This window comes from Gracilinanus agilis, chromosome 2 (assembly GCF_016433145.1).
Source record: "Gracilinanus agilis isolate LMUSP501 chromosome 2, AgileGrace, whole genome shotgun sequence".
In the NCBI taxonomy this organism is placed as follows: Eukaryota; Metazoa; Chordata; class Mammalia; order Didelphimorphia; family Didelphidae; genus Gracilinanus; species Gracilinanus agilis.
The window spans coordinates 482698683-482723420 of NC_058131.1; the positions used below are offsets into that span (position 1 = coordinate 482698683).

Consider the following 24738-nt stretch of genomic DNA (forward strand, 5'->3'; position numbering starts at 1 on the left):
TCTCTCTCTCTCTCTCTCTCTCTCTCTCTCTCTCTCTCTCTCTCTCTCTCTCTCTCTCTCTCCCTCTCTCTTTCTCTCTCGCCTTCCTTCTCTCTCCCTCCCTTTCTCCTTCTCCCTTCCCTCCCTTCCCCCTATTTTCCTCCCTTTCTTTTTTCAACTCTAAGGGAAAAGGGAAAGGGTCAGACAAACAGAGTTGAGCTACTTGCCCAAGGTCACAGAACTAAGAAGTATATGAGGTCAGGTTTGAACCCAGATCCTCCTAACTCCAGGCCTGACTCTCTAACCTCTGTGTCACCCAGCTACCTCTGATCAAATTTCATCTCATTTGATTTATCTCTTTGTTCTAGCTTGTCCAATATTTTTTGGATCCTAAGTCTGCCATCTTGCATGTTAACTACATATATTAAGTTTTGTTACTCACTTTAAATTAATTTAAATTAAAATAATTTTTAAGATTTTCCTTTTTATTATTAAGAACTTGTCAAACATCAACAAACATTTCTTTCTTCAAAGACAAACAAAAGAAAAGTACGTATGAAATTATTAATCTGACCAGACTGTACAGATTGGTTTTTTGTTTGTTTAAAAACTTTTTTTTTAAACCCTTACCTAGAATCAAGACTGTGTAATGGTTCCAAGACAAAAGAGCAGTAAGGGAGAGGCAATGGGGGTTAAATGATTTGGCCAGGTTCACATAGTTAGGAAGTATCTGAGACCAGATTTGAACCCATGACATCCCATCTTTAAGCCTTACTCTCAATCCCCTGAGCCATCTAGCTGCCCCTTATTTCTTTTTTAAAATCAGAACAAACTACAAACAGAATAAATATATCTAAGCTCTACATCTTTCATCTACTTTCCCCTGTGACCTTTGAAAATGTTAGGTTTCTAAAGCAATATTTCTCTCTTCTATTAAAATGTAAATTCTTCATCATCATTTAGCTCCTGATTATTCAAATATATTTACCTTTTTTTGTTTCTCTTGACTCTTCTTTGTTTCACAAAGTTTCTCTTCACATATGGTATTTTCATCAGGAAGGCTTGAAAGTTATTTGTTCACTTGTAAAACCCAGTGGAATTGCATGTTGGCTCTGGGGAGGGTGGGGGAAGTTTGAGGGGAGGGAAAGAACATGAATCATGTAGCCATGGAAAAATATTCTAAAAAATAAAAAATAGAAATACAAAAAAAAGAAAGTTATTTGTTTGCTTAGAAGATTATATTCACTTTTACAGAGTCAGTTACTTTTTGTTGTATACCTTTACTCTTTTGTCTTTTATTAAAGATAGCACATCCCAAGATTTTCTTCTCTTTATAATAGCTGCTGCAGAGTCTTGTATGATCTCGACAGTGGCCCTTTGCTACTTGAATTTTTCCTTCCTTCAATAAGAATTTCTTACTGCTAGTAATACTTTTTCTTTCACTTGGAAACTGCATCTTAGCCATGACAATCCCATGTATTTTCAATTTGAGGTTTCTTTAAGAGGTGGGTTCTTTTATTTTTATTTGCCTTTTGGCTCTAATAGATCTGAGCAGTTTTATTTTAGATTTCTTAAAACATATTATCCAAGATTTATTTGGTCAAGATTATCAAGGACTCTGATGATTCTTAAATTATCTCTTCTATACCTTTTTTCTGTCAGTTGTTTTTCATAGTAGATACCTGATATTTTCTTCTATTTTTTTCAATCTTTTAATTTTGCTCTAATATTTCTTGTTATCTCTTATCTCTTTGTTTCATTCTATTTTTCAATAATTCCACTGCTTGGTTAAGATTTTCTATATAATGTTATTTTTTTATTTAGAATATTTTCCATGGTTATATGATTCATGATCCCCCACTCCTCCCCCCCCCCCGAGCTGACAAGCAGTTCCATTGAGTTATACATGTATCATTATTCAAACCTATTTCCAAGTTATTCATATTTGCAGTAGAGTGACCTTTTAACATCAAAACTCTAATCATATTCCTATCTAACCATGTGATTGATCATATGTTTTTCTTCTGCATTTCTGTTCCCACAGTTCTTTCTCTGGATGTGGATAGTGTTCTTATAAGTTCCTCTGGCTTGTCCTGGGTCATTGCATTGCTGCTTGTAGAAAAGTCCATTACATTCAATTGTGCCATAATGTATCAGTCTCTGTGTATAATGTTCTCCTGGTTCTGCTTCTTTCACTCTGCATTAGTTCCTGGTGGTCATTCCAGTTCACATGGAATTCCTCCAGTTCATCATTCCTTTTAGCAAATAATATTCCATCACCAACATATACCACAATTTATTCAGCCATTCCCCACTTGATGGACACGCCCTCATTTTCCAATTTTTTGCCATCACAAAGAGCGCGGCTATGAATATTTTTGTAAGGGTCTTTTCCCTTATTATCTCTTTGGGGGTACAAACCCAGCAGTAGCATGGCTGTAACAAAAGGTAGGCATTCTTTTAAAATCCTTTGTGCATAGTTCCAAATTGCCCTCCAGAATGGTTGGATCAATTCACAACTCCACCAGCAGTGTATTAGTATCCCAATTTTGCCATGTCCCCTCAAACATTTATCACTTTCCTTTGCTGCCATATTGACCAATCTGCTAGGTGTGAGGTGGTACTTCAGAGTTGTTTTAATTTGCATTTCTCTAATCAGGAGGGATTTAGAACACTTTTTCATGTGATTAGTGATAGTTTCGATTTCATCATGTGAGAAATTCATGTCCCTTGACCATTTGTTGATTGGGTGATGGCTTGTTCTAGCTAATGTTCTAATCTATTTATTCTCTTTTCATTTTTTTCCTCCAAAACTCTAATTTAATTTACAATTTCATTTATTATCTCTTCATTTCTTCTAGCTTCTCTTATAGTCTTTAAGACCAATATGTTTTCTTTCTTTTTTTTTTTTTCTCCTGAGGCTTTATATGTACTTATATTGGGTTATTCTCTTTTTCTAGATTTACCTCTTAGACTTGTCCCAACCCATGGTATTTCCTCATTGTATTTAGGGTTTTCTTCTTTTTCTCATGTTTTCAACATTAGCCCTTGGATTGAAATTTGTGATCAGACCAGTCTTTTCTGGCACTCTGGTTTGGTTTGGGTAGGCCTTTTTTGGATCTTTTCCCTTTGTAGTTTGGCTGTTATTCTTCCTACCAATCTAGATGGTGTGGCTGGTATTAGGCCCACCTCCTGCTCCAATCCCTTTTTACTGGCTCTTGGGTGGACCATTCTAGGTTCTGATATAGGCCAATATCATTTTCCATCTCTTTACACAATCTATGATTAGGAGTTGGCTTTGTCCCCTGTTTATGGCCCTGACAGACAATCCTCACTGGTATGTTGGAGATGGAAATCATACTAGTCTCAGGCCTTTTGCAAGGGGTCCTAGAACAGATACCCTGGTGCTATTAAAACAACTCATGCTCTGAGGAATTAGGGCTGGCTGAGGTCTATCTCCCTCTGTGCAGTGATCTTTGGGGGCTGGCTCTGTCTTCCACTTTTGTTTTGCCAGTCTGGGGCTTGGTAAGGTTTCAAGTCCCTTAATATTGGAGTTCATGTTGACTTACTATTCAGAGCATTTGGGCTTGTTTCCCTGGCGTGAATCCTCCTGTCTCCACTAGCTTCTGTCTGAGATTGAGCCAGCTTCCTTAGTGTTATCCCTTTCTTCTGGCCATTTTGGGTGCTTTTCTGGCCTGGGCAGAGGAGTTTTTATCTATATCCCTCTGGCTTTCTTTGTCAGTTTTTCTAGGGCCTTTCCAGAGATTTTCTGAGGTTTATGTGGGAGAGCCATAACTTTAATAAGTACTTAAGCCACTAATACACTTTTTGAACAGAATGGGGCCAAGGATTTTGAGTCTTGTTCAGCCTAATCTGAATCTACTTAGTTAAAATATCATTCAGTCTATCTCTCCATTTTTTCCAAAGGATATCATGAGAGACTTTCAAAAAACCCACAGTCAAATTTTATCAAACAGTTGTATGTCAGATAAGGATTCTAGATGGTCTTCCACAGGGTTGTTATGAGGGAAGTGCTTTATAAAATGCTATATAAATCTGAGTTATTATTATTATTTTCTGAATGACACTGTAGAACTTCTGTTAAGATGAATATGTAGTTATGAAAACTTCAGTGGGATGATATAATAATCTAAGGACAGAAAAGGGCTGATTTTAGCCACTTGAGGAAAGATATGTGAATTAGGAACCTGAATGAAATTTCTTGTTAGCAGACTTTTGAAGCCATATTCATACCTATATCCTAAGGGAAAATGGACTTCATTAGATATGGACCCTTCACGAACAAAATGTTGCCTTCACTTTTCTCTGGTTTTGACTTGGATCTGATGCCTAAAATGGTTTTGTTGGCTATTGTCTATGAATTTATACCAGATGTTGAGCAGTTTTATCAAGTAATCCAGAGTCTTCACCTGAATAGAATTTTCTTAGTAGGCAGGTAGGTAGTACAGCTGATAGAACACTACAACTGGTTTTGGAATCAGGAAGATTGGCATTCAAATGCAATCTTAGATACTTAACTAGCTGTGCGATCCTAGAAAAATCAGTGAACTTCTCTGTCTCAGTTTCCTCATTTGCAAAATGGGAATAATAATAATAATAATAATAGGACCTACCTTGCAAGATTGTTATAAGGATCAAATAATTTAACATCTGTTAAGGCTTTACAGACCTTAAAGAGCTATTTAAATACTAGCAATTATAATTTTTAAGGGAATGACCCAAAAGTTGGATATCCCATATGAAGATATGTCATCCAGATCCCAGAGAAGCCATACACCATCTATCCAGTACTAGGTATGCACCAGAGAATAACAGAATCAGTGGTGAAAAGAGAAATTGAAAATAACATTACTCTGAAAATTTATAAACTTCTACATATCAAGGACCTGTGATTTTGTTGCAGTAGGAGCTCTTTTCACCTATGTTTGCACAAAGAACCTATGATTTATAATCTGAGAGAGTTGTCTGAGGTGCCCAAATGTTAAATGAGAGCTGATATGTATTAACACAGAATTTGAACTCTGATTTCCTCGATTCCAAGTTAATGTTGACTTGCTATTCATTCTATCTACTATTTATTCCATGCTGCTTCTGTGACCTGATGTATTCATGTTGTATTTCTCTTGGTACCTCCCAGACACCTGGTATATTGCATTTCATAAACGGTGTGGATTAAGGATAATTTTTTGTACTTGCCATGAAAAAAGTCATAAAGTTGAATGAAAAGTTAAGAATTTAGCTAGGCTCGGAGCTACGCTTTGAAAGAAGCTAGAGATCCTGTGAGCCAGAGGTGAGAAAGGATTATAGTCTAGGAATGGGGACAACCTATACAAAGCCCAAATGTCAGGAGATGTAATGTGATTTATCAAACAGGCTGATTTGGCTGGAATTTGAAGTGAGTCAAAGAAAGTAATGTAGAATAGGCCCCAAAAGGTAGGTTGAAACATCAAAGAATTGAGTCTTAAAAGTCCAGAAGAGGAGTCTATATTTTATCTTAGTACAGGGTCTTTTAATTTCTTTTATATTATGGAGTGACTCTTTGTCAGTCTGGTAAAATCCTTTCAGAATAATGTTTTTAAATGCATAAAACAAAACATAGAGATTATAAAGCAAACCTGTTATATCAAAATAGTTATTAAAATAACTGCTTATAAAAAGAAACAAGTTCACGGACCTCAGAGGAAGAACCCCTCTCCTAGAAACGAGGAAGAAAATGACTAGAACTTCAGGAGAAAGCAAGCGGTATGCTTAGAACTGGGCTTTAGAAATATCTGTTTGGCAATAGTGAAGGGAGGATGGATTGGAGGAGGAAGAGACTGGAGAAAGGGTGACCAATCAGGAGGCTATTACAGCCAGGTAGGTAAGAGGTGAGGAGGGCATGAACAAGGATGATAACTAAGCATGGAGAGTGGAGGATAAATGTGAAATGTTCTGGGAAAGCAGAAAGAACAACATTTAGATGTAAAGGATGAAGTACAGGGAAGAGCTGAGGAAAGACTTTGAAGTTGTAAAGCTGTACAAATTGAAGGATAGTGGTACCCTTCATTTTTGTTGTTTAGTCATTTCAGTCATGTCTGACTCTTTGTGACCCCATTTGGGGTTTTCTTGGCAAAGATACTGGAATGGTTTGCCATTTCCTTCTCCAGGTCATTTGACAGATGAAGAAACTGAAGCAAACAGGGTTAAGAGACTTGCACATGACTAGTAAGTGTCTACGGCCAGGTTTGAAATCATGAGGATGAGTCTTCCTGACACCAGACTGGCATTCTATCCTTGCATCACCTAGCTACTCCACAGAAATAGGGATATTTAGAAAAAGGAATGGTTTGGGGCAGGGAAAATATTGAGTTCTCTGTTGGACCTTTTGAATGTGAGATGCCACAAGACAGTCAGTTAGAAATACCCAGGAGGCCACTGGTCAGGCAGGACTGGGGTTAAGGAGGGGAACCAAGACTGGGAGATCTAGGAATCGTTGCCTAGAGGAGTTAGCGGAGCCCATAGTAGCTGATGAAATCACCCAGAGAGACAGTGTAATGATAGAAGACCTTCACATTCATGGGAAGCCCTTTGTGCTACTATCAATACCTCACTGATGGTGACAGTTATCTATGAATTGACTTTCTTTGTAAGGAATTTTCCCCTCATGCTAATTCATTTGAGTAATTTGCTTGCATTTCCCCCTTGTGAAGAGATGAATAGGAAAATTGAAACCTGGTTTGGAGTCTTGAGAGTGCTCACTCATATATATCAGATATCATTGCTTGGGGCGTGTGCATGTGCGTGCATGTGTGCATGCATGTGTGTATGTGTGCATGTGTATGTGTGTGCATTTTAATTGGAAGCAGGTTGTGTTAACCTTCCTGCAGGAGCATGAAAAAGGGAAGCACTGTCAGCATTCTGTCATGCTGAAGTCCATTTGGAGGAAAGTGATAAATTACAAATTGCCTAACATTATCACTTGATGAAAGTAAAAAAGTTAAATCTTTCTGAGATCATTACAGAGATCAAGTTATTTATTCTATGCCAGCTCTGGTTCTGGTCCAATTGAATGTAGAGGGCAGAATAAGGACAACGGAGGGCTAATCCTGCTTAGTTCTGTCTGATTCTGTACCTGTCTCCATATTCTAACTACCAATCCCAGCCAATGGTAGCCCATTTAAGGGAACTTTCAGACTGATTCCATATATCCCCTAAAGAGTAGATGAGAATGTGACAAGACCTGAATGCTGACAAGCTTCTGGTAGGGAGAGCAATTCCCTAAGGGAACAATAGGGTGCCAAGGGATTTGATGATTTGTCTAGAAAGAAGTTGAGGTTCAGAGTTGTAAGGAAAGCCACCCATTTCAAAAGCTAAGAATCGTGTAGACATTCCTGTGTTTTGCAATAAGAAAGGATATAAGAGAAAGACAGGTGGTGTTCCAGGGGTGCAGAGAATGGGCTCTTTTTATGGGTAAAACTGAAAAAGGGACCATGATCAGGAATTGAGGGTAATTATTAACATCATTAACAGACCTTTAGTCTAAATTTTGCAAGTGCATTGTTCCATCTGCCTGGAAGCCCGATATCACTTCAATTCGATGGGAAGAGACAGGCACATTTATGCATCCGGAGTTGGCTCTGGCTGTTAAATCACCTCAGTCTATGGGTTAGGACGTAACTTACAGTTGCCCTTGCTTAGAGAAGTCTTTTCAATGAGATGCAACATACATGGAGATTAGTTTGTAAGGAGTGTCCCTTCACTTCAGAAATTAAAACCGGTACTTGGCAAAACACTGGGGAATAAGCAGTCTTACCCACGATTTCTTATATGGGCTAGGATGAACTGAATGTGGCCAGATGGGCTTGTTTCTTCCATCTTGGAATTTGCCTCACTTTCTACAAATACACACATATGCACTGTGTGTGTGTGTGTGTGTGTGTATAGGCACACATATACATATCTCTATATACACAAGCAGAGGGACTCATACTGGGAATGTGATTGCTGAGTCCATAAGTGTAGTTGACGGACTAGGTTTACCTAAAAGACCCTTTAAGAAAAAACTCTTGAAAGATGATTACAGAATTGAGACACCATCATTTAAAACTGCCTGAGGCAAACTCCTTTGAAAATTGCAGCAGCGGAGGGACAGAGAAAGAACCAGCGAGCCCTTGATTGTTGCTCTGTTCCCTCAGGACCCGTTCTCCCCCTCCCCCTCTGTTTCTCATCTGATATGAGAGAGAGCAGCAGTAAGACTCCTCATCTATCTTATGAAAATCCGATTCGGGATGGCTGTGATCAAAACCGGCTGGCTGTCACCAGCAGTGGCCTTGTGCAGAGAGAACTTCTCAGAAGCATTCTGTATGTGGGGATGTCACGGGTTGCACCGATCAAAGGCAAATTTTTTTAATAAATATATATAAGAAAAAATACAAAACCTAAGGATTTAGCATAAAAGCAATGTAGTTTGTCTTGTTTTTTTTTTTTCCTTCAGTGTAACATGAAGAGGATGAAATAGAATCAGATATGCTTGGTCTCTAACATACTTCCACAGGAGGTTCTGAGAAGGCTCTTTCTCCAGTACATTAATACCATGGCCTTATTGAAGAACATTTTCCCACTTTTATTTCTTCTGGCCAACTTCCCAGCTCCCACTGCCTACACACACACACACACACACACACACACACACTCCATTCCTCATCTCTTCTTCTTTTACTCCTCCTTGTCCCTAGCATATCTTCAGAAGAAGAAATAATAAAACAAGGGGAAGTTGAACCACTTATGATATTCCGAGAGCTCATGTCCTTATAGAATTATTTTCTAGAGCTTTTAGATCACCAACCATTGTTGGTATGAATTTCTTCAACACAGTTAAGAGTCAGCATCCCAGTAATATCACAAAGGTCATTCCTGGGAGCAACATTGGTCAGTTCCTTGGCCCTGGATCCTAGGCTGCCAGTTAAAACTCCTGCCATCTGGGTTTCCTGGTACAGCCAAACCTTACTGGATCTCACTTAACCCCTTCCAGCCTAACCTTCCAATAGTTTGGGAGGATCCTTTCTGTCTGACTACCCTCAGCATTGCTTCTGGTGGATTTTTTGGTGACTGGACTTCCTAATATGACAGAACCAACCATGCTTAACCTTGACCAGCTTAACTTTTGAGTAGTCTGGGAGGATTACTCCTGTTTGACTACCCTTAGCATTGATTCCAGTATAATTTTTAGTAACGGGCTGTATGACTAGAAATGAGTGGGGCAAGGGTAAGAGGCAGGGCAAATATGGTCATTATGATCATCTCCCACCCTCCACCATCAGGAGTTTAATATTGTGTGCTATGTTTCCTTCTCAGAAAATCCCTGCTTTGTGCCCAGATGATTTGATTAATCCCAAATTGAATGAGCTAGAGCCTCACTGAACTCAGAAAATCAAGCCTACTCCGAAGCTCCTTCTTTAACCTGTTTTCAGGGCAGGGAGTTTATCACAGCTTAAAGTGCATGCTTGAACCGTCCACCTATTTCGATCTTCTTTCTCTGCCCATCTGTGATCTTCCTCCCCCACCCTGTTCTTAGCAAAGAACAGTTTGGCATTTCAAAATATGGAACACTGACAAGAAACCTGAGGTGTACCACCTCTGGTGGTTAGCACCCTCACAGTGGTGGTAACTCCTGGAATTTCTCTTATCTTCCATGATCACTGCCCCAGGGTGGGGCTGTGTGCTGCACCTCCCCAGCAGCCTTCTCGCAGTGAATTTTATGACCCATGTTATACTTTCTCTTCTCAGCTTTCTAAGGTCTTATTGTTGTGCCTGCCCTGCCCCAGTGGGGGCTTTCTCCTCCTTTCTCCCTTTGTCAGTGATGGGCAGGCTGGATTCAGCTATAATCAACTGAAATCACCAGGGATGCTCCTTCATAAAATGGACCTGCCAGGTGCCCAGAGAGCTGTTTTTGCCCCCCTTGTTCTCTGATTCAGCGATTACACAGGGGACTGTGTCAGGCTTCCAAGAGACCTCGAGCTTGTTTGTGTGTTCCACAGGGTCTGCCTCTTTCCCTTGTTCCTTCAGGTTTTTGAAGCCTGTTGCCTATCCTTTTCCACTTTTCTTTCTTTTTTTTTTTTTATTCTCCATTTTTCCACTTAGAAAAAAAAATTATTTATACGATTGAGATCCACTAATTAAAGCCATTTTCTGGTATTTGGTTACTGGAGTGTTTGATGTCTCTCTGACAAGACCATGAAATGCACGGAGTGTCCACAGGGACGGAATTTGCTGAACACGGCTCTTTGTAAATGAGGGGACATAGTGTCGCAGCAGCTCATGAATATGAAACGCCCATGATGCTACCTCAGTGGACTTGGGAACACAGATGAATCCTGTCATGTGCTAAATGAGACCAATTTCTTTCACTTAACTTCATCTTCAATCAGACCTTCTTCCATTTGGCTGTTTAAAATTCCCCATACGTGATGCAGAAGGTAACAGCATTCAGTAAAACAAAGTTTTGTAGCAGCAGAGAAAAATTATAATGATCGTTGGTTTGAAGTTATCTTCTCCTTCTCCAATAATAGAAGTTATTTCCTTTTGTTCATCAGCTATTGGGGGCTCTTCTAAATCTATCCCATTGATAACTATTGACTTGGGGGACAGAGCTGGCCAGATGTCTAACCATACCAACCCTTTTTGGGGTGGCCTTCAAGCAGTACCTCCAAGTCCTACCCTTTTTTGTTATAAAAAATGTCTGGCATTTACTAATAAGCCTTTTGGCTTATTGTCTTTGGACAGGCCAGTAGAAAGATGCTTGAATGGTTAGACTATAAGCTTCCTTTATCCCTCAGAAAGGAATTAGGCAAGATCAAATAGAACATATGTCTATGGGAAGACTTTTCCTGGTGGTCAGAGCTTAGGAAAGAAAGGGAGGTCATCACCCAAGAGATGTAGTCCCCTCTACTTATACTTTCAAAGAGACTATATCTCAGCTAAAACTCATTGAGGGCCAATACAGGCGATACCTGAGGAATTGGGTATGATTCTGTGATTTCCTCTTGCCCTTTGGATGGAGGGAGTATTAAGGATTATAGAAAAGGAAAAGTTGTCAAAGAACCCTCTTTGGCCAAACACAGAATGATATCGATGGGCTCTACAAGGAAATCTCATTCAAAAATCACTAACCAAGATAAGTCAACAAAAGGCACAAACCTGGAGGGACAGAGTATAGTAGGCAGATCCCCTCCTGAAAGACATTTACTTGGGTTATAGCTTAGAGGCCAGACCGAATTGTAGCCTTTGTTCTCTTTTTCTTACAAAATGACTTAGGTTTTGCTCTCCAGAGTAGAGAGCCTGTAGAATTCTCAATGTGTGTTCATTGCAAACTTGCTGATAGCTTGAGGATATCTCTTTCTGTTCCCACTAATACTAAACACAGACTAGTCTTTCATTCAGGGCATCACAAAATGCATCAGATAGCAAGTTATGTCAGAAGGGAAAGTTTGTATAAACTAAGTAAGGATTTAAAAAAAAATAATCTAATTTTACAAGCTGGAATAACTTCTGAAATTTTCTAGAGAAGTATTTTAATACTGTTATTGTTCAGTTACTTTCAATTGTGTCTAATTCTTTGGGACCCCTTTTGGGGGTCTTCTTGGCAAAGATACTAGAATAGTTTGCCATATCCTTCTCTAGTTCATTTTATAGATGAGGAAACTGAGGCAAACAAGGTTAAGTGACTTGCCCAGGGCCACACATATAATAAGTGTCTGAGGCCAGATTTGAATTCATCTTCCTGACTCCAGGTCTTAACACTCTATCCCCTCTGCCACCTAGATACCAAACTTGAATAATAATGTAATATAAATATAACATCATATAATAATAAATATGTAGCTTAATGTGAATGCCAGCTTTTCAGAGGTTTGAAAACATGATATCATTATTTACAGCAGTTATTTAACATGTTTCTACTTATGACCCATCATCACCTTCTCCTGAGCATTTAGTTGGTATGACATGCAGATGTGTTCCATTATGTCAGAAAGAAAACAAGATAATGCTTCCTAAGATTCATGGGCTACCTTTCTTTTTCTGTCTTTCTTTTTCCTTTTTAAACTCTTTCCTTCTGTCTTAGAATCAATTGGAGGTGAAGTGACTTGCCCAGAGTCACACAGCTAGAAAGTGTCTGTGGTCAGATTTGAACCCAACACCTCCCATCTCTGGGCCTGAGTCTCAACTCACCAAGCTACTAGCTTACCCCTGGGCTTGACTCCTTGAAGATGCAGGTCTTTGAATTTTACTCTCAGCTTTGCACATTGTGCCTTTGAAGTGCATAATTTGGTGCCAATACTTTCAGAACTATGCAAGACAGGTCAGAGAGACAAAGGAGAGAGCAAAGTGAGTAAGAATCAGTAGAGCTTGAACACGGGCATTAGAGAATTAAAGAGTTCCAGAGCTGGAACTGGCCCTCAGACATTCCAGTAGGATAGACCTAGCCCCGGAAGGGACCTAAGAACTCTTCCAGTCCAACCTGAGCAGGAATCCCTTCTTGGCTGTGCAGTGGGGAGAGTGCTGGATCTACAGAGTCAGGGAAAGCTGAATTCAAATATGGCCTGCTGAGATCTTTTCAGAGTTGTTCATCCACCTTTAGTGTCCACCTTTCACTCCGTTCTCATCTTTGCCTCTAAGAAGCTGCATCATGTATGTGCAGGCCTGGCTGGCAAAATTATCTTGGCAGACAGGCTAAATCAGGCTAAGGATAACCAACAGTGACTTAGGGGACTGTCTGCCCCAAGCATATGAAGATTTCCCTGCAGTGGAATGGGCAGATGAGAACAATTTATTCCAATGGCCGTGACGGTGGCCAAAACAGGTGCCACAAAACAGTTTTAACGTAGATATCTTATTTTTATGTATTCATTTTTTTAAAGATTTTATTTTCACAAATACATATAATAACAGTTTTCAATATATGTTTTCCAATAATATGGATAATTTAATTTCCTTTTAACCTTGAGAAGCAACATGGTTTAGTGAGTAGAGAGATGGCCTCTGAATCAGAAAGATTCTGGGTTCAAGCCTTGCCTCAGATACATGCTGACTCTGTGGCTTTAAGCAAATCCCTTAATTCCTCAATGCCCTAGGCAAGGGGTGTCCGACTCAAAGAGAAACAGGACAACGAAAACATTATCCATGTTCTACTATGTATTTCTTTACTAAATATCTCCCAATTACACCTCTGCTTTAGACAGCCCTTCTAAGTTGTAGAGAAGGTTCATCGCTGGAATTCTCTATATTGGTCTAGTCCTATTCCTATCACTTATTGCAAAGCATCCCACTTCCAGAGAGGATGCTGGGGAGGATCCTGTGCACAAATAGAACAGGAGTTGGAGTAACGGGGAAGCAGGATTTCCCAAAACATTCCTGATTCATGCCTTGGTCAGAAATTGTGTGATATCCAAGGGACCACTAGAGAGCTTTCTTCTCGGTGACCAAAACATCATCCCTTGTAGAGTAATTTGTTGCTCAGTGCCGGATTTGTGTCCAGAGAAGGAAGCCCTAAAGGAAAGGCGTCAAAGGGTTGAAATTTGAATGCTGGTGTTAAGCCTTTGTCATGTGATCGAGGTGCCTTCTTTTCCTAGACATAGAATGGAAAGGATAAAGCTAGCCTCTCATCCGAGGTCTCAAGAAACTAGTTATCTAGCACTCAATTAAAGACAGGGTAATTCTAATAGAAATAGAGCCCCAGAAGCATCTGCAGAGAACTTTTGCTTTTCTCTTAAGAAGAATCCTACTTAAGAAATGTTGGAGACAGATACATATACACTCAGACTGGAATGATGCAGAGAATATTAAAATGACCTCTGCCTGAAAACAGCATGCAAATGCATGAAGCTTTCCAGGTTTTTATAATATTGTTAGCTTTTTATATGCACGTATCACATCCTCTCAAGTAGACTAGAAGTTTTTCCAAGGTCACGGACTGTCTTGTACACTTGTAGGTCCCCTGCACATAGTAGGTGCTTATTAAATATTGGTCACTGGGTGGTTTTCTGTAGTCACCCTCTTAGAATGGGTTTACCACCCTCTGCTGGCTGTGTGCTGCAGAGACACCAGCGAAACAGGGGAAAGAAAGTCAGTATGAACAGCCCGGGCAATAGGTCAGCTGAGAAGAATGAAGAATGAATATTTGTTTAAGAAGCACTCGTTAGGGGAGACCACAGAAGAGGTTTTGGGCAAGGAGAATGACGATGTCGTAAAAGATGACGTGAAATACAAATGTCAGAATTCCGGCCAGTTTTCCGTTCTGATGGAGACGTTCATGCCCTCCTCCCCTAGACAGTTCCTTTGTAGACTGGATTCCTCTCCCTCTTCCACTTTAACATATTATACTGTGAAGCAACCAGAAAACAAGGGAATGAAAGAAAATCGAGCTTCCTCCCCTCCTCCAGAGGTGACTCTGTGCTGGTCCACACTGCTTTCCTGCCAGGGTCTCTAAGTACTCCATAGACTATTTGGAAATCTTCCTGAGTGAAGGATGCTCTCTATGTAAATCCATCATTATCAAGTCATTAATCTGAATTCCATGCTTATGGCACCACAATCTGTGACCACAGGAGGGGGGGGAGGTGGGATGGAGCCTGGGAGCCACAAAGAACAAAGAAAACAAGAAAGAAAAGACACTGTCGCTAAAGGAAAATGGCAATTTAGCTCAAAGAATTGGGAATCATTTTGTCTAATTGCAACCAAGGGGCTTTCTTTGTTAATTGTCTTTATATTTAAGGTACATCCCTCTGTGGCTGTTGAGGTTACCTGGGTGCCTTCTGCTCTATGGGTCTAAGTTTAATAAGACAGAGGTATAGGAAACCGAGCTCCTCAACGGCTGAAACCCCCTTCCTGAAAGGACCACAGGCTCCGGGCTCCCGGAGTCCCTACAGTCCAGGCATTTTTCATCCTCTCTCAGTTGGCCTGGTCAACCCAAAATAATGGGCAGGATAAACTAGGGAATTGGGATTTTCTTTTCTCTTTTAAAAAGTCTTACCTTCCATCCTAGGATTGTTACTGAAGTATCAGTGCCAAAACAGAAGAGAAAGAAGGGCTATGCAACTGGGGTTAAGTTAAAGCACACAGCTAGCAAATGTCTGAGGGCAGGTTTGAACCCAGGACCTCCCCTTTCCAGGCCTGGCTCTCTATCCACTGAGCAACCCAACTGCCCCAGAATGGGGATTTTCGATGAAAGTTTGGGGAGGGCACCCCAAGTACTGAGGGATGTTCCATTAGAAATGGAGATAGAACCTGCAGTTTCTGTGGCATGGGGAACTCTCAAATGAGGAACCTCTCTCTGCCTGTGTGAGTCTTCATCTTTGTCTCTTTATTCGTGATTGTCCAGGACATTGAAAGATTAAGTGATTTGCTCAGGGTCACACAGCCACTGTGTGTCATGGGTATCTCGGTGGTACAGTGAATAGAGTGTTAGGCCTGCAATCAAGGAAACTTGAGTTAAAATCTGGACTTAGACACCAGCTGTGTCACCTTGGACAAGTCACTTAACTTCCATTTGCTTCAATTTCCTCATCTGTAAAATGTGTAATATGTAAATTATCAAATAAATTATGTAAGAAAATGTAAAATGTATAATAATAGTACCTTCCTCACAGGTAGTCACGGGTGAGGATCAAATGAAATAATATTTGTAAAGCACTTAACACAGTGCCTGGCACATAGTAAACACTATATAAATGTTTATTATTATTATTATTATTATTATTGGCAGCTTAATGGTATAGTAGATAAAGAATTGGGTTTGAAATAAGGAAGACTAGTCTTTATGAGTACAAATCTAGCCTCAAACATTTACTAGCTGTGTGACCATGGACAAGTCACTTATCCCTTTTCACCTCAGTTTCCTCATCTGTAAAATGAGTAAAATGAGAAGGAAATGGCAAAGCACCCCAGGATTTTTGCCAAGAAACTCCCAAAATGGGGACATGGAGGCTTGAAAATGATTGAACAACAACAACTTCCTAGCGGCTCAGTGGCACAGAAGATTCAGGGACACCTCAGAAGGCCTTGGCGGTCTGACCCAGGACAAGTTGCTTGACTTCTCTCTGCCTCAGCTACCTCGTCTGTAAAATGGAGATAATCAGGTTTATTGTCAGGATCGAATGAGATCATATTTGTAAAGATATTTTATTTTCCAAATGACACATAATAACAATTTTCTACCTACGTTTTCTGAAGTTATAGGATCCAAACGGTCTCCTCCTTCCCTTCCCTCCCCTTCTCCCTCCTGGAGATGGTAAGCCATTTGCCAGTGAGATTATACTCGAAAGCCTTTAGCAGAGTGCCTGGCTCATAGTAAGTACTTCATAAATAGATATTTTTTCCCTTCCTTTCCCTCTCATCCCTGCAGAGACAGGATTTGAACTCAGGCCTTCTTGAGCCCAAAGCCCACTCTCCTCTTCCTCAGGCTAGCCAAGTGGCCAGTACACATTTGTAAGAAAGAGCCATCTGGCTGCTAGAGTAAGTAGCCCATTGGCTAAATACATAAAAGTGGCTGGCCTTGCCCATCCACTGACCAGGATGAAGATGCTGTGTGATCAAGAGCCTTAACGTTGATTAGTCATGGCAGAAAAAGGAAGCATGCTTGTAAGGTTCATCGTGAAAGCCGGGTTGTTCTAATACGAAAGCGAGGCCTTTGCTGGGATCGTGGCCTGGCCGTAGGCTGTGTCTGAGGGACTTCACCGCTTCAGGGTTCACCATTTTCCCCCAGAGGATGGCCCTCCACTGACCAGACAGAACCTGGGGTGGTTGCCGGTGGCTGTAAGATTCGTCACCAGTGGCCACCTAACAAGGAGACTTCTGAATAACTGGAGTAGTAGCGGGCAGCAAAGTATCTCAGTGGAGGGAGTGCTAGGCCTGGGTTCAAATCTGGCCTCTGATAGGTCCTTACTGTGTGACCTTGGGCAAGTCACATAAACCCAATTGCACTTAACCCGTACCTCTTTTCAGCCTTGGAACTGATCCTTAGATTCATTCTAAGACAGAAGATAAAGGATTTTAAAATAGTAATTAGCCAACATTTATTTAGCATTTTAAAGTTTGCAAAATATTTTACAAATATTATCTCATTTGGTCCTTTCAATAACCCTGGGAAGTAGGTCTGTTATTGTATCCTTTTTACACATGAGGAAACTGAAGTAGACCACAACCTGCCTAAGGGTCTCAGGTTAAGGGTCTGAGATCAGACTTGAACTCAGGTGCTCCCAACTCCAGAATCAGCATTCTCTTACTCAAGCTTAACTAGCCTGGTTCTCCAGCCATAGGCATACCGTTCTGTGAGATCTTACCAGGGTTTGCATTTATTTAGCAAAGCTTTCAAGAAAGCTGGGGCTTCCTCCACACTGAGGTGAGGGAGGCCTTTGAGCAGGACTTTTGAGAAGAATCGGGTACTATAGATATGTGACCTTGGGCAAGTCACTTAACACTGCTTGCCTCAGTTTCTATAAAATTGTAATTCTGTAAAATGAGCTGAAGAAGGAGATGGCAAATCTCTCCAGTATCTTTGCCAAGAAAACTCCAAATGGGGTCACAAAGAGTCAGATACGACTAAAAATGACTGAACAACCACAAAGAATCTTTTGTAACCCCTGTCAAAATTGTCTTCTTTTCTTGAACTTTAGAATGCTAAATAGGACCCTCAGGGTCTCAAATAACATGGGCAACATAGACTTTCAGGTTAGTTTCTAGAGGACAGAGCATTTAGTATAGTTGAGGGTGTAACAGCCTTTTCTGGGTCTTTCTGTGTGGTCATTACAGGACTGTGAGTGCTCGCGTGCTCACGTGTGTGTGTGTGTGTGTGTGTGTGTGTGTGTGTGTGTGTGTAAGAGGGGAACTCCAAGTACCTCTCCCTTTGTACATATGCACTCTGTGACTTGTGAACCAGAAATGGCATATTTTTTAGGTTCTTTGAAGTTTGCCCGAGTCTGAAAATGGCTTCATAGCCACCTGTTCCACCGGGATCTGGGGAGTTGGATGGCCCAGCTCTGCTGAGATTGCTCAAGCTGTCACCATACCAGAACACTCCAGCTTGTCTTGGCCTTGCTGTCATTGCAGGCTCTGTCCCACTCAGGCAGTTTGCTGGGTTCTGCTGGGCACCAGGCAGCCAATTAGAGAGAAATCCCACTGTGTGGCCAGCCCACCAGTGTAGCTCCGAATGGCCCCTTTGCCAAGGCCCAAGCCGACCTCTGATCTGTCACAGATGGGCCAGCATTGCACTCTTTGTGCACATTTGGAGGAGGAGGACAGACAGCGAAGACGGGAGCCTGCAGAGGGGCAAAGTGGACATTGGGTGGAAGTTCTGTTCCTTAGAGCTCTGAGAAGCTGGACAGAGTTGACAGGATGGACCCTAAAACTGAAGAGTTATAAAGGGAGAATGGAGTTTCGGAAAACGCTGTCCTGAGCCCCAGACTCAGCAGGTAGAACCGACTTTCCATCTCCTGAATATTCATCTCAGGCTGCAGCAACACAACGAGGGAGAACTAGACAACCGCTCACTGGCTCTTTCCAAAAATGACATATTACCCATGGAGTGCAGAGCAGCCAGCCTCCTCGTTACAGCCCTGTCGGGCCCAGAGCCAGTGCTGCCCAGGGAGCCTGCTGTGAGGACTAGAGAGCCACACAAGCTGAATTTGCACCCAGCTCTTGATGTTCACACTTCAGACTGAGTAAATCAGTTGGTTGGTTTGTTTTTAAAGCACTTTAGTCTTTAACTGCACAAGCAACAGAATTTGAAGAGCTCCCCTTCATCCTCAGGCAGATAAAGAGCACTGCGTAGCCACTGAAAAATAAATGTGCTCCTCCTAGATGGAGGTCATTATATCTATAGCTTAATTGTTCTGTAGCTAGTATGTATTTGTCACCTTGTTAATGTTCTCTTTTATTATTTTTCCATCTCATCCTTTCCCCTCTTTTTTCCATCCTTTTTATTCTCTCCTCTCTCTGTCTGTCTCTCCGTCTCTGTCTTTCCCCCTCTTTTCTCTGTCTCTTTCTCTCTCCCTCTTCTCTCTCTCCTCTCTTCTTCCCTCTCCCTCTCTCTGTCTCCGTCTCTTCGTCTCTGTTTTTCTCTCTGCCTCTCTGTCTCTTTGTCTCTCTGCCTCTGTCTCTGACTCTCTCTGTCTCTCTCTTCTCTTTCTCTCTCCCCCCACCCCCACCAGTTTAGAGCTGACGTTTATATACTCCGACTTAGCTTGACTAGAACAATCTCAAAGTCTAAATAATGAATAGTCTGAAAGTGGCAGGAATCTTCCCAGCTGCTCTTGGAATGATTACATCCTTCTTGTTTAAATAAAGCTGAATTCAGCCTATAGAACCTAAGAAGAAGGGTCTCTGCGGGACCATCTCAACTAATCTCTTCTCTGGTTGTTTCATTGTCTGCAGCATGGGCTAGGTGCTGTCCAAGTTCCCTACTGGTCCCCCTCTCTCTTTACCTTCCTCCTTCCCTCCATCTTTTCTGGCTCTTGTCCATTTGTCTGTTTGTCTATCCCTCTGTCTCTGTCTTTTTATTGATCAGTTTGCCTCTCTGTCTCTTTGTCTCTGTCCATCTGTCTCTGTCCCTCTATCTGTCTATCTCTGTCCTCTTTTCTGTCTCTGTTTTTCTATCCATCTGTCTTCCTCTTTGTATCTTTCTCCATTTCTGTCTTTCTATCTCTGTCTCTACCTCTGTGTGTCTACCTCTGTCTCTTTGTCTCTGTCTCTGTCTTTCTTGGTATCTGTCTCTCTGTCTACTTCTGTCTCTCTGTCTCTGTCTGTCTCTCTCATGCAAAGGGAGAAAACTGGTCTTGAAAAACTGGCATTCAGTGTCCTCCATATGAAGAAAAAGAGGTGCCTCTTAGGGCATTAGGGCAACGATATTCGGATACTCTTGTGGATGTATGATCACTTAAGTGTGGGTCCTTCCTACTGTTGCAGATGCCACTGTTCTATACCCACCCCTCCCATGTACCTCTGTTTTCATAGAATAACAATCAGTGGTGTTTCTTTGGCACATTAAGGTTTGCCAAATTCTTCTCTGTATGTAAAGGCTTATTTGTGAGCCTTCTTTGAGCCTTATCACAACCCTGAGAGGTTGTTGCTATTATCATCCCCATTTTTCAGTTGAGAAAACTGAGGCTAAGAGGAAATAAATGACTGTTCCAGAATCGTACTGCTGAGAAGTGACTGGGCAAGATTTGAACTTGGGGCTTCCTGATTCCAAGTCTAGTGTACTATTCATTATGCCACTTCTCTGCCTTCCCTTACAAGAGAATGCACCCAACCACAGACGTATTCAGTTGTGCATGGTCGCCAGAGTAGTCCTCAGGTGGTTCAACTTTCCCTTCCTCACCGTATAATCAACCTGCCTCCTTTTATGATGATTCATTTCTCAGACAATGTCTTCCATGGTATTCCATAGTATTTCCTGAGTTCAGATTGTTATTGGCAACATATTATATCTCTCCGTTGACCTTTAGGTCTCTCACAGTTCCGATTCTCTGAAAATGGTGGAATTCTGGAGTCTATCACTAGACAGCATCAATAGGAGAATATTGGTGTTAAAAGGATATTGTCGTTCAAACCTGGCCTCAGCCACTTCCCAGATGTGTGACCCTGGGCAAGTCACTTGACCCCCATTGCCCAGCCTTACCAATCTTCCACCTATGAGACAATACACCGAAGTACAAGGGTTTAAAAAAAAAAAGGATATTGTCTTTGTGTCAGGGGCTCTGAGAAGCCATAATAAAATGCTGACCTGTTTGACAGGTTGTTTGCTATGACTGAGGCAAGGGACGGCACCATGTCCCCCCTGGGTCTGCAGTCCCAGCTGGATCTCTTAGCAGTAGGAAAGGGAAATCGGTGCCAGGAATCCTTTTCACATTCCTTGTTGTTGTTGTTTCATCCTTTCAGTAATGTCCAACTCTCTTTGACCCCTTCTGGGGTTTTCTTGGCAAAGATCCTGGAATGGTTTGCCATTTCTTTCTCCAGCTCATTTTACAGAGGACAAAACGAAGAAAACATAGTTAAATGACTTGCCCAGGGTCATACAGCTAGGAAGTATCTCAGACTGTTGTTTATCATGACTGACATAAAGAATGGCATGCTGTCTCTGTGGGTCTCTAATCCCAGCTAGAGCCTTCAGGAGTAAGAAAAGGAAACTGGTACTGAGAATCCTTTTCACATCCCTCATGTTCCCACATTTGTCTCCCACTGCAGATATCCCAGTAATACCAGACCTAGAAGAGGTCCAGGAAGAAGACTTTGTCCTTCAGGTGGCTGCCCCTCCCAGGTAAGAGAAGTGACGTCAGAGGTTGGGCTCAGAATAGAAAGGAACCAGCCAGATGGCCCCTTCCCTCCAGTATCTACCTGCCCTTTGCAAAGGGAGGCCATGCACCTTGGGAGAACGTTGGCTTTCGACATTGCCAGAGCTGGGACCCGTCCCTCCAATTTCCATTTTGTCGTGCCTGGGTGTGCTGCCATTTATGAGAAGGCCGTTGGCTGCTAGAGCAGTGGCCTCCCTGAACAGGTCCTGTGTTCTTCCTGTCATTCTGCAGCATTCAAGTAAACCGAGTGATGACTTATCGTGACTTGGACAACGACCTGATGAAGTACGCTGCCTTCCAGACACTGGTGAGTAGAGTGGCTTCTGTAGATAAATCAGACTGCTAATAATCATGCCAATAATCCTAGCTAACATCTGCAGAGGGCTTTAAGTTTGCAAAGAGCTTCCCATATGTTATCCCACTTGACAACATAAACAAAATGGAGCAGCTCACTCACTGGCGCCATGGACAGAGAGGTGGGTCTGGAGATACAAGGTCCTGGATTCAAATATGACTTCAGACACTTCCAACTGTGTGACCCTGGGCAAGTTCCTTAACCTCACTTTCCTAGCCCTTTGCCACTCTTCTGTCTTGGAACTGATAGTATTGATTCTTTTCTTTCTTTCTTTCTTTCTTCCTTTCTTTCTTCCTTTCTTTCTTNTCTTTCTTTCTTTCTTTCTTTCTTTCTTCCTTTCTTTCTTTCTTTCTTCCTTTCTTCCTTTCTTCCTTTCTTCCTTTCTTTTTTTTTTTTAATCCTTACCTTCTGTCTTAGAAGGTAGGATCCATTCTCACACAGAAGGTGAGGGTTTAAAACAAACAAACAAAAACACCTTTCAGTACATTTTTTTTGCCCTTCAAATAGCTGTGTTGCGGACATATTCTTTTCCCACCACTGTTGCTACCTACATCACAGAAGTCGTTCTCTAGTGTCCAGGACACCAACTCTGTCCTCGTGGGTCATGGAAAGGTCTCACGTCATTCTGTGGTCTGATTCTGGTGGTCCTTCCATGTTTCCAGTTTTCCGCCTCCTGCTTGTGGGCCCTCAGCAAATTCAACTCTGCCCTTCCCCTTCGGCTTTGGAGACAGAGCGCCCCTCTCCTGTGGGGCACCGAGCCAGCTCTCCCTCAATGGTGTCCCTGGCATACCATGGGATGGTGCATGGCCTGCCCCTATTTTCTTTGGGGAGATTTTTCTAGCATTGGACTGGGGAACACTGTTTTATAGTATCAAGTTTTCTTTTTAGAATAGACTCAAACATGAAATCAATATACACCTGATTCTTTTTCTTTTTAAACCTTTACCTTCTGTCCAAACTAGTAACAGTTCCAAGACAGAAGAGTAAGGAGGACACGGCAATGGGGGTGAAGTGACTTGCCCAGGGTCACACGGCTAGGAAGTGTCTGAGCCCAGGTCTTCCCTATCCTCTGAACCACCTAGCTACTCCATAGCCTTGCTCCTGCCCCCCAGGTAAAGCTTCCAAGAAGCCAGATGGGGTGAGCCATTTATTTTTTCCTATTCACAGGATGGAGAGATTGATCTGAAGCTCCTCACCAAAGTTCTTGCTCCAGAGCATGAAGTTCGAGAGGTATGGATGGAATAGTAGCACCAAGAACCAATGGGAGGCCTTTTGTCCGAGTAGCTTAGGCCACGTAGAGCCATTTATACCCGACCATCCTCAAGATGGCCAGTGAGATTCCTAAGTGCCCAATACACTTGAGCTTACAGAGGCACTGAAGACTTATTCCCCCGAGCTCCAGTCTAGCTAACACACTTATGCTCAGGCCATCCAACACGCATGATCAGTTGTTTGATCTGGTCAGTTCCAAGAGTCCTGTGTCTACTCTTGAAAATACCGTGTAGCCTCTAAATCAACACTCGCTGGTCTGGGCTATCAGGTCGGGCTTAAAGGTTGTGCCTTGCTAAGGTCTCTGTTCCAGTAAACAGGAGAGAGAAGAGGGTTTGAGGAAAGGGTGCAGAGGGCTAGAGGGGTAGAGAATGTGAGTCAGTTGGAATTTCTTGGAATTCTGTTAGAAAACACTGGGCCATTTTTTTTACACCTTTCAGCACTTAGCACCCCTTCCACATGATGTCCCTTAATTCATAGCCCTCAAGGTCTCTAATTTTATTTTTACTAAACTATCCCAGACCAGGAAGCCTAGTGATATTATATTTTTTTCTCCTGAGTGCTGAATTGAGGCAAGCGTGTTCAGGATCCAGGACATAAATAGTGGGAAGTATGTAATGCCAGTGATGGCTGAGGGACTGTGACAGAGCTCTGTACAGGGCAGTCCTTAGGAACTAACTCATCATTATCTAGCTCTAAATTTATGTATGTGCAGAAGCTTGAACCCTATAAAGCCACTTACCTGACAGGAGGGACTACAAATGGCGTTGGCTCGTCCAAGTGGCCACTCCCCCCGCCTCCATGCCCTGCTCTGACAACTGGCTAGATGTGCGAGGCTCCAGCCATTGTGCCAGCTTGGCCTCCTGTAGGCTGGTCCGTGGGCAGGAGACATGGTGGAGAGGCTCTTGTCTTACGTGGTGGTGCCCTTCTTGGCAGGATGACATCAGCTGGGACTGGGATCACCTCTACACCGAAGTATCTTCAGAGCTCCTCACTGAGTGGGATCTCGGACCATCAGAGAAAGAAGAACCAACTGGGCAGCCTAAGCACATCTGAACCTTTGGTTGGACCATACTCTATTTCACCCCCATACATGATAATCACTGTTTTGTATTATATAAAATGCTCTAAGCCTGAAACTAAAGAAAGTTGAATGCTGGCAGGAGCCCAGATTTTTATATCGAATATTTTGTAATACGAATATTTATGTGTTCTCTACAGGAAACATTGGATCATTTCAAATGCAATAAATCGCTTCCCTGTCCAGTGACCATCTCTTCTCTTTTTTTCTAACATCTCCTGGGCAGGAATGCCCAGATACTTGCTAAGCTAGCTCACGGTGAAGGGACAGTGGTCTTAGAGCGTGGCCTGATAAGAATTAGCCACAATTGGGAGAAAGTAGGAAGCATGGTTTGAATCTTAAGAAAGTAGAATGACAGATTGAATTTGACAGTTCAGTTCAACAAGCATCTATTAACTACTTACTGTGTGCAGAGAGAAAGAAAGAAAGAGAGAGCCCTATGATTTAAAGAATCCTCTGGGGCACTAGATCTGATCAGGGTTTGTGAGGGCCTTTGGGTGAACACAAGTGAAATTTTACTGGGGTTAGGGACAAGGTAGGAACTTCCGCAGATACAACCCTGAAGAGAGAGCATTCTAGTACTTGGCTGATGATGTTGGTGGAGACCCTAACCCTACTTTCTCATTGTTACCACTAGGTCTAAATGAATGCAAATAATGAATCTGTGGAAGTGGTCTCATGGATTGGAATGTGCAATTTTCAGAGTTCTA

General features: G+C 41.9%; 1 protein-coding gene across 1 annotated transcript in view; it reads left to right on the forward strand.

Moving 5' to 3' along the window:
* Window positions 1–24218, forward strand: part of IFT43 (intraflagellar transport 43) — a 121136-nt gene extending 96918 nt beyond the window's left edge. The window contains exons 6-9 of the mRNA XM_044664953.1: window positions 21217–21289; window positions 21555–21630; window positions 22846–22908; window positions 23884–24218. Of these exons, the coding sequence (XP_044520888.1) occupies window positions 21217–21289; window positions 21555–21630; window positions 22846–22908; window positions 23884–24003 (332 nt within the window). The 3' untranslated portion in view covers window positions 24004–24218. The remainder of the gene's footprint in view (window positions 1–21216; window positions 21290–21554; window positions 21631–22845; window positions 22909–23883) is intronic.
* Window positions 24219–24738: the final 520 nt, after the last annotated feature.